Below are 13,875 nucleotides of genomic sequence, written 5' to 3'. Positions count from 1 at the left end.
TGTTCAAGGTCAGGATGATGGCACCTGGCATCTTTTCTGTACCCCCAACCCCTGGGGTCTCTCCAACAATCTCCAGGTAGGACTATACTCACTTGGCACAGCGGACCCAGTTGATATGCTGGCTCAGGGAGAACAGGAATTTCTGGCGATGAGTTGACCACACCTTGACTGTCTTGTCATCGGAGGCTGTCACGAAGGACTGGCCATCGCTGCAGAAATGGACACTCCTCACTGTGGCCGTGTGTGCACGAAACACAGTTGACTCGCCTTTGCTGCAAGGATGGGTATCCAGAGTCAGGAAATCCATAAACCCATTAAGGGCACATCAAAGCTCTCCCCACTCCTCAGGACCCTCCCAAAGTCAATCCAGGCCTGAGTACCCCAGTCCCCAAAAAGGGAAGCAACAGCCTCCCCCACAGGAGCAGAACCCCTGCCCACCACACCCACGTGCAAGCAGCATCAGGTGGGATCCTCCCAGGATGGCTGGGGTCAGCCCAGAATCTCCCTGCTGACCCTGAGGGGAGGGCCCTGACTGAAGCCCCAGCTTCTAACGGCACCCCCTCAGAAGTGAGGCAGATGTCCTACTGTGACCAGTCCAGCACCAGGGCCAAGACTCAGACAAGCCCCTTCACATCTTTAACTCACACGTTGGGTACCCATATGCGGACAGTCTTGTCACGGGAGCCAGAAGCAAGCAGGTGTCCCGAAGGGGAAAAGTTCACACAGGTTACGGCGTCCTTGTGGCCAGCAAATCGGTAGGCACGTGACTGGGGCTTCATGTGCCACACCATAAGGCACGAGTCCATGGAGCCACTGGCTGAGGAGAGAGCGGACACATGACCCTCAGCTCGAGCAGGCTGGAGCCTCCACCAGGAGCTGGGGCAGGGTGGGCAGCAGGGAAACTCGGTGTCACAGCCAGCTCCATCTTCCCCGTCTTCACAGTCACACCTCCAGTGACTGCTGAGCGGGGGTGTGGAGAGCCTATGTATGGCCTGTTGACTCTCCAGGCAGCAGGTCCACACAGGAACCAGCCCAGGAGAAGCCCATCACAAGCCAGCCCTGGGCTGCAAAGGTCCCAGGTCTCCCCAGAGACATACTCTGAGGCTCTAGAGAGCAAGTCCTCCTAAAACTGGAGAGCCAGCTCAACCCAGTGGGCTCATTACCGTTAAGAGGATCCATCAGAAGGGCCCCGAAACAGACCCCAAATGACTCTGGTTCCCTTTTAACCTCCAGTGTATCATGAAACCAGCAGTCTCCGGCAGGAGACCTTGACGATGGCATGAAAGGGGAAGCTCATCCATAGAAAAAAGAAAACTGCAGCCATGACAGCCATGTATGAACCCTCAAGTGGCCAAGAAGGGGGCACTCAGCTGCAGCATAAGGGCAGAGGGGGGAAGGGCATACCCGGCTCTGCTCCACAGCTTTCTCACTGGTGGGCATCTTCAATAAGAAGGCGTGCCCATGGCACTGTGGACAACAGAATCAGTAACGACCCAAGGGAAATGCTATTGTTTAGGGCCATTCTGAGGCCAGACCTCAGAGGTAGATGGGGTGTGGAGGGAAAAGCCCAGAACTAGGTCCTACTCTCAAAGGCTTTATGATCTTAGCAAGGTCCCCAACCTCTCTGAGGTTCTCCACGTGCAGAATGGAACTCATAAAGCCTAGTGCCCAGAGCACTGGCTGGCTGAAGCAGGCTACAGGTCTAGAGAAAGCACCTGAGTTATTGTGCCCTGCTCCCCCCGTGCCACACCTCCCAGGTAGAAACTCGACCTTCGCAGTCCAAGATGTCTCCTCTTACCCAGCTGCTTTGTGTTGAGACTGAAGTCCACAGAAGTGACTGCATCTCGATGGCCCTTAAAATGCCTCTCCAGCGAGGGGTCCTCCTGAGGGAGAGCCAGGGTCAAATGTGTGAAGCCTGGATGAGGAAGGGGCTTCCCTAGGTCCAAGACACTTCCTAGAACAACCAGGAGGGTTTAAAAATGCTCAAGGTATGATCCCTTATATGGGAAAATTTTAAGGAATCACTAAACGACTATTATAATGAACAAGTTCAGCAAGGTTACAGGATACAAAATAGACAAAAATCAAGTTTATCAACAATGAACACTGTGAAAAATAAAAGTATGAAAACAATTCCATTTATGATACATAAAGAAAAAACTTAGGAATAACTTAAAAAAGATGTGCAAAACACAGTGAGAACTAAAAAAAATCACTAACTCCTTGGAAAAGACCCTGATAGTGGGAAAGATTGAGGGCAGGAGGAAAAGTGGGTGACACGGGATGAGGTGGTTGGATGGCATCACCAACTCGATGGACATGAGTTTGAGCAAGCTCAGGGAGTCAGTGATGGACAGAGAAGCCTGGTGTGCTGCAGTCCATGGGGTCGCAAAGAGTCGGATACAACTGAACTGAACTATATGATGATCTATTATTTCTATCTGGTTTGTCTCACTTTTCTATTTCATATTCAGTGCTCCCATTTCATTCAGTTTATGTTCTCCAATTTCTCCATCTCTCTTTTTTTTTATGTTCTTTCTGAAGCCTTTATCAAGTACAGTGAAAATCTTTTGTATACATATATATAAATATATACAAATGCATAATATATATAGAAGAAAATTTATGAATTTTTTCTAGTTTGTTTCACTTATTCTATTTCATATTCAGTGCTCCCATGTCCTTTAGTTTATGTTTTCCAATTTTTCCAACTCTTTCATTTTTTGATGTTTTTCTCAAGCCTTTATCAAGTTATCAGGTGTAGTAGAAAAGCTCTTGTATACATATAATAAATAATACACATATATGTTTTAGAAAACTTAGGGATTTTTGCCTAACTAAAAAATTTATGACATTTTGATTCCACTTGTTTGACTTAGTATGAAACGTAATGCAATGTATCTAATTTTTAAAAAGATATGCAACAAGCAACAAAGGTTTATTGTATAGCACTCTACAGGGAATTATAATCAATATTTTGTAATAACATAATAAAAATAATTTCAAAAATAGTATGTGTATATGTATAACTGAATCACAAAAAAAATTCTATTTTTTGAAATTTAGTGATGTTTACCTTTTAGCCAGTTTTTTAAAATGTCCTATGTATGAGATACAAAATTTTAAATATATTTGTGTAGGATGTAAGATTAAGTAGGATATAAGATTAAATTAGTATAAATAGAAATCTATTATATTTAAATTATTAATGACATCATTCAAGATGCTATTTTTTCTGCCTTGATAAAATAGTCTCAGAGAAATGTTAATATATCTCACAATGATTATATATATTTTTTCTTTTCCCTTTGTTTCTTCGATTTTTGCTTTATGTTTGCTTCTTGTTATTAGGTGTCTAATGGTTTATGATGTCTATCTTGTTTGTGAATTGTACCTTTTGTCATAAAAAATATTTATCCTTATTTCATTTAAAAATAAATTAATTTTTAAAAAAGATCCAGATAAATGGAAAGACATCCCATGTCCATAGTTTGGATAACTTAATATTAAGGTGAAATACTCAAGTTGATCTAAAGAGAGTCAATAGACTCTCATAAATATCTCAGATGCCTTCTTTTTTTGGGGCAGAAATTCACAAGCTAATCCTAAAATGCATATAAAACATAAAACAGCCAGAATAGACAAAATATTATTTTAAAAAAAAAGGACTTCTCTCCTGATCCAGTGGTTAAGAATCTGCCTACCAAAGCAGGGACAGAGGTTCAACCCCTAGTCTGGTAAGATCCTACATCCTGCACAGCAACTAAGCCGATGCACAACTACTGAGCCCATGCACCTAAGAGCAACAGGAGAAGCCACCGCAGTGAGAAGCCTGTGCAACGCAACTAGAGAGGGGCCCGTGCTCACAGCAACGAGAGAAAGCTCAAGTGCAGCAATAAGACACAGCACAACCCAAAATATGTTAATCAGTTAAATTAATAAAGTTTTTAAAATAAAAGTAACGTATAAGAAAAGAGGGGTGTTTCCCTAGTGGTCAGCGGTTAAGAGTCCACCCTGCAATGTAGGCAACACAGGTTTGATCCCTGCTCCGGGAAGATCCCACACTCGGACAAGCAACTAAGCCCATGCACCACAACTACTGATTCTGTACTCTAGAGCCCAGGAACCATAACTCCTGAGCCTACCTGCTGCAACTACTGAAGCTCGTGTGCCCTGGAGCCTGTGCTCTGCAACAAGAGAAGCCCAAGCACCGCAACGAAGAGTAGCCCCCGATCTCAGCAACTAAAGAAAGCCTGCATTCAACAATGAAGATCCAGCACAGACAAAAATAAATCTTTAAAAAAAAAAAAAAGGAAAAACACTCACTATAGAAAATAATCTGGTAGTTTCTTAAAAAGTTAAACATAGGACTTCCCTGGTGGTCCAGTGGTTGAGAATCTGCCTACCAATGCAGGGGACATGGGTTTGACCCCAGTCCAGTAAGATTCCACATGCCATAGAGTAAATAAGCCTGTGCGCTACAACCCCTGAGCCAGTGCTCTAGAGCCCTCAAGCCCCAACTACTGAGCACACGTGCTGCAACGAGTGAAGCCCACGCTGTGCTCAGCACCAAACTGAGAAGCCCGCACGAGGAAAGGAAGAATAGCTCTCGCTCACCGCAACTAAAGCCATGAACACCCGGCACAGCGATGAACACCCAGCACAGCCAAAGACAAAAATAAATACTTTTTTAAAAACTTAAACACAGAATTATCAAATGACCCAGCAACTGTAGGTTAATACCCGTAAGAATTGAAAGCATTCTCACACTAAAGCCTGTACAGAAACATTCACAGCAGTATTAATCATAATAGCACAAAGTGGAAAAACCTACTGTTCATCAACAGATAAATGGATAAACGACATGTGGTACATCCATACAACAGGATATTTATTCAGTCACGAAATGGAAATATGTACAGCTTTGAAAACATTATGCTATAAGTGAAAGACACCAAAGGCCACATTTTGTCTGAGTCCATTTATATGAAGTGTCCAGAATAAAGACAGAAAATAGATTCGTGGCTGACAGGGACTGAAGGGGCCGAAGGGAGGGGATGCAGGGGGAGTGGGGAAGAAGGAGAGCAACTGCTTAATGGGTACAGGTTTCTCTCTGGGGTAATCAAAATGTTCTGGAAACACAATAATGCTTACACAATACTGTGAGAGTACTAAAAACCACTGAATTTTACACTTCAGAAGGGTGAATTTTATGGTATATGAATAACATCTCATCAAAGTTATTTTTTCAAAGACCCAAGGAGAGAAAACGGGGACTTTCAGCAACTCCCATCTCAAGAATCGGATCCCATACCCTCAATTCCACTGTGGACTAACTAGTAAAACCGAAGGTCCACCCTGAACAAGCCCCTGAGGCTTTACCATCACCTCCACTCCACCCAGCATCACAGAAGCTGTAGATTAGGAAGACATGGCGATAATATTCCAGAGACTTCTCCATCCAACAGCAATTCATGTTGGAGAGTTATATCCCAGTCACGCAAAAATCTCTCCCTACCCCAAACATCAGTAACCTCAAAGCAGCATTTTGGGGGGACCAGGGAGCCCAGCAAAACCTCCTCTTTGGGGAAAACCCGTCCTTGGTTGCAGAGCAAGGACTCCAAAGAGTTGTAACCAGAACAAAGGTTCCCGTCCCCCATGCCCCGCTCCACCCCCAACACACCTGCCTTTCACCTAGAGAGGGAACGGCAACTGGGGGAGGGCGGGGAACAGAGCAGAAACGGCTCCACCTGAGCTTCTTAGAAAGAACACGGGTAAAACACTACCCCCACGAGGGCACGGTCAGATTTGCCCCGAGCCAGCGGACCCCTGAAATCTCCCAGCACCCTCTCTTCCAATGCCACAGGCTTGCTGGTTTCTCATTTCCCCCAAAAAAGGTTTATATACTGGGGTGGGGGGGGGGGGGGGAGAGACACCATTAAGGGTCAAAAGGCCTGCTTCCCAGGCTGCGCCCTCGGCTCAGACACCTAAGAAAGCCAACAAGCCACCACTCAGCGTCACTGACTTTCACAACCCAGCAGAGAGTACCCTGGCAGGCCTCTGGAAGGAACTGGGGCTGAGAGAGGGCTGTCTGTCACACTGACGCAGGCGTCCCGGGGGCCGAGCTGTTCCCACACAGAGAATAGGTACACTCTCAACAAGCCCCCCATTCAGCCACCCACTGCTCAGGGAAACGGAGACTGAAACTAGAGAGGCCTGGCACTGACCACAAGTCACACCTCCAGTCAGGCCGTACTAGTGTCTGCCCAGCTAGGAAGCAAAACCCGAGCGCAGAGTCTACTGGTTTGTTAGCCCCGGCAGCGCGAACAGGGCCTGGCTCGCAAAAGGCGTTCACCAGGTGGCCGAACTCAGCACCGCCCGCACCGACCGAAAACTAGGGCCAGAGAGGACCGGCTCGGAACCCCGCATCCGGCTAGGCGCCCACTGTCCCCGCAGAGAGACAAAGCCCCGGCGGCCGCCGCTGACAGAAACTTACCGGGCAGGGCGCGGTCATGGCGGGGCCGGGGGCGCCCGAGGCGCCTGAGGAGCGTGAAGGAGCGGCGGCAGCCGTTGCGGCGCGTTCAGTTTCCGCGCCCCCAACCACCGCCAATAGCAACGCGGGTCTCTTCACCCCGCCCCGCCCACCGCGGTTAAAGGAGACGCGGCTCCTCAGGCTTTTGCCCGTCGACCCGAAGGAAAGCTGTAGGGCTGGGTCCACGGTCTCTGCGTCTAGCGCCACCTGGCCAGGCAACCTACGGACGGCGCCGCCAAATGCCTCTGTCCACCGTCACACATTCCCCCTGAAAAATTAAAAATTTCAGGAATAAAGGGTTCCCCCACCGACCCGTAGCCAGGCTAAAAAGACCATGAACAGAGCCTTCTGGGATTGCAGTTCCTAAACGGTCCTCATCCTTGTGTCTGGAGGGTACCAGGACTACATTTCCCAAGATGCCACGAGGGTGGGGCCGGGATTAACCACCCAAATCCAACGCTTTAAGGATCCCGGAAGTAGAAGGTGTGGCTCGATGTGCTTGTGTTCTCTAAAAGCGCTCGCGAGGCCGGCTTTTTTCTCAGTACCCCCATTCAGAGCCAATTATTCGCCCTTCAGGAATTCTTTAAGTGGTTCGCTCCTCCGAACGCGCTTAAAACAAGTGTCTGTTTAAAAGAACGCTAGTCGCTCGGAATCACATCCGTGGAGTCGAAAGTCCTGGGATATATTCTCAGTTCTTGCCCTGATTCGCTGTGTGACCTCGGGGAAAAAGGAACCCTGCTCTGTGGACCTCAGTTTCCCAGTTTGTGATATGAGAGGGTGTTTCGCAGCCTGGCCTTCTCAGGACCCTCAGCGCTGAGTACCCGATGTAAATTACAATACCAGTTTAAAAGAGGAAACAATGGAGGGACCTGTCCACCAGAGGCCGTCCTTGCTCACTTTCTGCTGTCCTTAGACGCGCGCCCCCACCCCCACCCCCACCCCCACCCCAAGCTGGGCCTAATCTAGACTGGACATTTTTCAAGATTTGTGAATCTTCCATCACCTCTCTGGTGAAGTATGGATTGTCCATACTTAAAATGAAGCAGGGCAAAGGCTAACAGTTTTGTCAAGAGAACATACTGGTCATAGCAAACACCCTCCTCCCACAACACGAGAGGACTCTACACATGGACATCACCAGATGATCAATACTGAAATCAGATTGACTATATTCTTTGCAGCCAAAGATGGAGAAGCTCTATACAGTCAGAAAAAAAAAAAGACCGCGAGCTGACTGTAACTCAGATCATGAACTCCATATTGCAAAATTCAGATTTAAATAGAAGAAAGCAGGGAAAATCACTAGGCCATTCAGGTATGACCTAAATCAAATCCCTTATGATTATACAGTGGAAGTGATATATAGATTCAAGGGATTAGATCTGATAGAGTGCCAGAACAAATATGGATGGAGGTTCATGACACTGTACAGGAGGTGGTGATCAAAACCAACCCCAAGAAAAAGAAATGCAAAAAGGCAAAACAGCTGAGAGAAGAAGAGAAGCTAAAGGCAAAGGAGAAAAGGAAAGATATACCCATCTGAATGCAGAGTTCCAAAGAATAGCAAGAAAGCCTTATGTGAGCAATGCAAAGAAATAAAGGAAAACAATAGAATAGGAAAGACTAGAGATCTCGTCAAAGAAAACTAGAGATACCAAGGGAACATTTCATGCAAAGATGGGCACAATAAAGGACAGAAGTGGTATGGACCTAACAGAAGCAGAAGAGATTAAGACGAGGTGGCAAGAATACACAGAACTATACAAAAAAGATCTTCATGACCCAGATAACCACGATGGTGTGATCACTCACCTAGAGCCAGACATCCTGGAGTGTGAAGTCAAGTGGGCCTTAGGAAGCATAGCACTATGAACAAAGCTAGTGGAGGTGAGGGAATTCCAGCTGAGCTATTTCAAATCCTAAAAGATGATGCTGTGAAAGTGCTGCACTCAATATGCCAGCAAATTTGGAAAACTCAGCAGTGGCCACAGGACTGGAAAAGATCAGTTTTTGTTCCAATCCCAAATAAGGGTAATGCCAAAGAATGTTCAAACTGCTGCACAATTGTACCCATTTCACATGCTAGAAGGTAATGCTCAAAATCCTTCAAGCTAGGTTTCAACAATACGTGAACCAAGAACTTCCAGATGTACCAGATGGATTTAGAAAAGGCAGAGAAACCAGAGATCAAATTGCCAACATTCACTGGATTATAGAAAGAGCCAGGGAATTCCACAAAAACATCAACTTCTGCTTCATTGACTTCACTAGAGCCTTTGACTGTGTGGATCACACCAAACTGTGAAAAATTCTTCAAGAGATGGGAATACCAGACCACCTTACCTGCCTCCTGAGAAACCTATATACAGGTCAAGAAGCAACAGTCAGAACCAGACATGGAACAACAGACTGGTTCCAAATTGGGAAAGGAGTATGACAAGGCTGTATATTGTCACCCTGCTTATTTAACTCATATGCAGAGTACATCATGCAAAATGACGGGCTGGATGAAGCACAAGCTGGAATCAAGATTGCAGGGAGAAATATCAATGACCTCAGATGTGCAGATGACATCACCCTAATGGCAGAAAGCAAAGGGGAACTAAAGACTCTCTTGAAGAAGGTGAAACAGAAGAGCGAAAAAGCTGGCTTAAAACTCAACACTCAAAAAACTAAGATCATGGCATCTGGTCCCATCACTTCATGGCAAATAGATGGGTAAAAAATGCAAACAGTGACAGACTTTATTTTCTTGGGCTCCAAAATCACTGCAGATGGTGACTGCAGCCATGAAATTAAAAGACACCTGCTCCTTGGAAAAAAAAGCAATGACAAACCTAGACAGTGTATTAAAAAGCATCACTTCATATAGTGATATGCTTATATAGAGACATCACTTCATATAGTCAAAGCTATGGTTTTTCTAGTAGTAATGTATGAAGGATGTGAGAGTTGGACCGCAAAGAACGCTAAGCACTGAAGAACTGATGCTTTTGAACTGTGCTGCTGGAGAATTCTTGAGAGTCCCTTGGACAGCAAGGAGATCAAACCAGTCAATCCTAAAGGAAATCAACCCTGAATATTCATTGGAAGGACGGATACTGAAGCTGAAGCTCCAATAGTTTGGCCACCTGACATGAAGAGCTGACTCACTGGAAAAGACCCTGATTTTAGGAAAGACTGAAGGCAGGAGGAGACGGGGATGACAGAAGATGAGATGGTTGTATGGCATCAACGATGCCATCCAATGGACATGAGTTTGAGCAAACTCCAGGAGATTGTGAAGGACAGGGAAGCCTGGCGTGCTGCATTCCATGGGGTCGTAAAGAGTCTCAGACATGACTGAAAAAAATGAACATAAACAAAACATAAACACTGATTAGGATTTGGCCAGGCCCTGAGATTTCTCATGATATCTAAATAGCTAAGATGGTGTGTGCCTGGACCTGCATACCAGAGCCCACTGCAGTGAACTCAAAGATTGACAGTGGGTCGGGGAAGGGGGCAGCAGGGGGAGTTGGCATGTGGAGGAGTGAGTCTCTTCTTTGGACTTGGAAGGTCTGGAGCCAGACACAGGAAATAGATACATTTTAACCCTAAGAAGGAAATGGCAACCCACTCCATTACTCTTGCCTGGAGAATCCCATGGACAGAGGAGCCTGGCAGGTTACAATTCTTGGGGTTGCAAAGAGTCAGCAGGACTGAGCAACTTCACTTTTCACTTTCAATTTTTTTAACCCTAACTTCACTGTGATTTGGCTTAAAATTGGTTCCTGTATGTTAGAAGGGGCTTCCTATGTTAGAAACGTTCAGGCTCACTCAAGTTATACACTACTAAATTCTCCTTAAAACATGTATAGTATCACTTACACACATCCCAAAATTGTTCAGCATTGTTCAAATGACAGTTTTCAAGCTTTTCCTTCAACATCTGCATCTTACTCAGCTATTCTCTTGCCTACTGGCCAAATACTTACAATGAAAACACTAAGGAGTATGACAAAACCCACTGGAAAAAAAAAAAAAACACTAAGGAGGAAACAAATGCAGAAAACCATATCTATTACACATACAGGTTCATTCATTCTTGTTGCTGGGTGGTGGTTTTGGTTTTGTCAGTTGTAGTTAGAGAACACCTCTGGTCTACAAGAGTTCATAATCTACAAAACTGCATTTATAAAATCCTTCGGGAAAATGATTTTTAAATGTGATACTTGCTCAAAGTGAGAGGCAGTGGAAGATTTTACTCATCCTTGCTGGTCTTTCCAGCTCCCACTGTCTGCGATTCTTATACTTCAGGGAGGAGGAACTGAGGATGCCCCACTGCTCTTGTTCATTTACTCACCATAAAAATGCAGAGGTCAACTCTGACAAAACCACACAGACAACCTAGGATCCACCACAAGCACAGTCTCCATAAACCAAGATTGGCGCCTCCATGTCCCATGTTCTGGTGGAGCAGACTGAACCCCATTTCTGACTGGGAACTCCATGGGAGCAGGGGATGTTCAGTGTTGGAAGAGCTTTAATGTTGTTGGGGGGATCTCCATGTTGAGGAGGCTCAGAGAGACCTTCTTTTCCAAGCCCCCCTATGGCAGACATGTCTCTGTCCTGGTACACAGCCCACACACAGGGCCCCTGTAAGGGGGAGCCTTTCACCCTGTCACCACTCCCAGACCCCCTGCCACAAGGGACATGTGGCCCTCCTAAGGTTGGGGTGAACCAACCTAAGAGACTGCTCATAGATGGCACTCTGGTAGCAGGTCTCCCTGTTGTGGGAGTGACCCCTGCAGGATGACCCTCCCTAGGAAGACCCATTGCAATTCTGGGCCTCAGGGGAACCCACTGTGAAATTGGCATGCCCCTGCAGGTCAGCCTTCTTATAGGGGAGGCCCACCCCAAAGTGGGGAGAGGTTCCATGGAGTCCCCAGCCTTCAACCTCGCCTAGCTCTGCTCCACCATCTAGCAGCAGTGGCCACTCTGGGTATGCACACAGCTTCAGCCTGCCCTTGCGTGTTGCAAACAGTGGATAGCATGACTAGAGTCGCCGCAACAATTCCTGGGATGATAAGGTCAGTGCACCCAGGGGACTCTGGGGCCAGTTTTCAGAAAGACACAGAGCTGGCCAGTAGCCACATTCCTCACCATCCACTCAAGCCAGACAGGGATGCCTCTGAGTACTTCTACCCACACCCCATAGGCATGACAAGCATGAAGCATGACCTCTATCCCACAGCCTCAAGAAACCCCATGAGAGATGCTGGACCTCCATTTCACATTGTCCAGGGAGAGGGGAACGGGCCAGGCAGCCCAACTATGTGGAGAGGGAATTCCACAAAACTGAGCCCCAACCCCCAACCCTGGCTCTGCACACGTGAGCTGGGAGAGGGATGCAGGCATTCACAAAAGGTATAAATTCAATTTGAACCATTTCCACTAGAGAAAACTTTCCAGTAGACAATTTGAACAGGGCTTCAGAGCAGTGGTTCTCAGCCCTGGCTGCTGCTCAGAACCTCTGCAGGTGGGGCCAGGCACTGGTGTTTCTTAAAAGCTCTCCAGGTGAGTCTAGTGGGCAGCCACAGCTGAGAACTTACTCTCGAGATAAGTGGAACTGAGAGATCTTTCTGTGATGATGAAAATGTTCTGTATGCACACTGTCCCATGAGGTAGCACTGGTCACGCGTGACTGTCAAACACCTGAAATGTGGCTACTGTGCCTAAGCAATAGGATTTTAAATTTTGTTCAATTTTAATGAATTTAAATGTAAACAGCCATATGTGGCTAGTGGCTACAATATTGAACTGCACAGCCCTAAAAATAGGGACTGGCTCTATGGCCCTGGGCAAGTCACAGAGCCTCTTAGACTTTGGTCTCCTGGTGAGGCCGGGGGGGGGGGGGGGCGGGGCACAGTGTCCAGTCCACGGTAGCCAGAGCAATTCACTGTCCCCATGTCCCCCTGCCCAGCCGAGGAGGGCTTGGAGTGCTCAGTTGCCCAGTCGGTCCAACTCACTGCAACCTCAAGTACTTTAGCCAGCCAGGCTCCTCTGTTCGTGGAATTTTCCAGGCAAGAATACTGCAGTGGGTTGCCATTTTCTACTTCAGGGGATCTTCCCAACCCAGGGATCAGACCTGCATCTCACATCTCCTGCATTGGTAGGCAGATTCTTTACCACTAGCACCACCTCGGAAGCCCGACGTTTGGAGACACCAACCCAAACCCAGGGGACTTGGGCAAGATGGAAGGATGCCAGGTCACAGCTCCTCGGGTCCCCTCACAGATCTTTGCTGGCTGCCCCCAGAGCACCTGGGGTGGGAACACAGGGCTAGATACCCAAGAAATTAGGATAATCACAGCCCTGAATTGTGGCCGAAAAATTGATGCTTTTGAACTATGGTGTTGGAGAAGACTCTTGAGAGTCCGTTGGACTGCAAGGAGATCCAACAAGTCCATCCTAAAGGAGATCAGTCTTGGGTGTTCATTGGAAGGACTGATGCTGAAGCTGAAACTCCAGTACTTTGGCCACCTCATGCGAAGAGTTGACTCATTGGAAAAGACCCTGATGCTGGGAAAGATTGAGATCAGGAGGAGAAGGGGACGACAGAGGATGAGATGGTTGGATGGCATCACCGACCTGATGGACATGGGTTTGAGTAAACTCTGGGAGTTGGTGATGGACAGGGAGGCCTGGTATGCTGCGACTCACGGGGTTGCAAAGAGTCGGACACGACTGAGCGACTGAACTGAACTGAACTGAACTGATAGCACCAGCAATAAAATAACTGACAATTTTCATTTACCAAGGAGTACAGCAAAAATAAGACCAGGAGCTGACTGTGGCTCAGATCATGAACTCCTTATGGCAAAATTCAGACTTAAACTGAAGAAAGTAGGGAAAACCACTAGACCATTCAGGTATGACCTAAATCAAATCCCTTACAATTACACAGTAGAAGTGACAGACAAACAGATTCGAGGGATTAGATCTGATAGAGTGCCAGAAGAACTCTGGACAGAGGTTTGTGACATTGTACAGGAGGCTGTGACCAAGACCATTCCCAAGAAAAAGAAATGCAAAAAGGCAAAATGGTTGTCTGAGGAGGACTTACAAATAGCTGAGAAAAGAAGAGAAGCTAAAGGCAAAAGAAAAAAGGAAAGATATACCCATTTGAGTGCAGAGTGCCAAAGAATAGCAAGGAAAGATAAGAAAGCCTTCTTATGTGAACAATGCAAAGAAATAGAGGAAAAAAATAGAATAGGAAAGATTAGAGATCTCTTCTGGAGAAGGAAATGGCAACCCACTCCAGTGTTCTTGCCTGGAGAATCCCAGGGACAGGGGAGTCT

The 13,875-nt window shown here is 46.7% G+C and overlaps 1 protein-coding gene across 5 annotated transcripts in view; it reads right to left on the bottom strand.

Moving 5' to 3' along the window:
- Window positions 1-13,875, bottom strand: part of POC1A (POC1 centriolar protein A) — a 117,860-nt gene that overhangs the window by 64,420 nt on the left and 39,565 nt on the right. For 2 of the 5 annotated variants that reach the window (XM_043885389.1, XM_043885390.1), the window contains exons 2-4: window positions 1,799-1,883; window positions 646-817; window positions 93-272 (exon numbers count right to left, since the gene is read on the bottom strand). In XM_043885389.1, the coding sequence (XP_043741324.1) occupies window positions 93-272; window positions 646-806 (341 nt within the window). In that variant the 5' untranslated portion in view covers window positions 807-817; window positions 1,799-1,883. Of the gene's footprint in view, window positions 1-92; window positions 273-645; window positions 818-1,798; window positions 1,955-6,496; window positions 6,841-13,875 lie in introns of those variants that run through there. The other 3 variants (XM_043885387.1, XM_043885388.1, XM_043885386.1) reach the window with 3 other exon arrangements.

The sequence above is a fragment of the Cervus elaphus genome, chromosome 24 (genome assembly GCF_910594005.1).
Source record: "Cervus elaphus chromosome 24, mCerEla1.1, whole genome shotgun sequence".
In the NCBI taxonomy this organism is placed as follows: Eukaryota; Metazoa; Chordata; class Mammalia; order Artiodactyla; family Cervidae; genus Cervus; species Cervus elaphus.
This window is presented reverse-complemented; position numbering and strand designations above follow the sequence as displayed.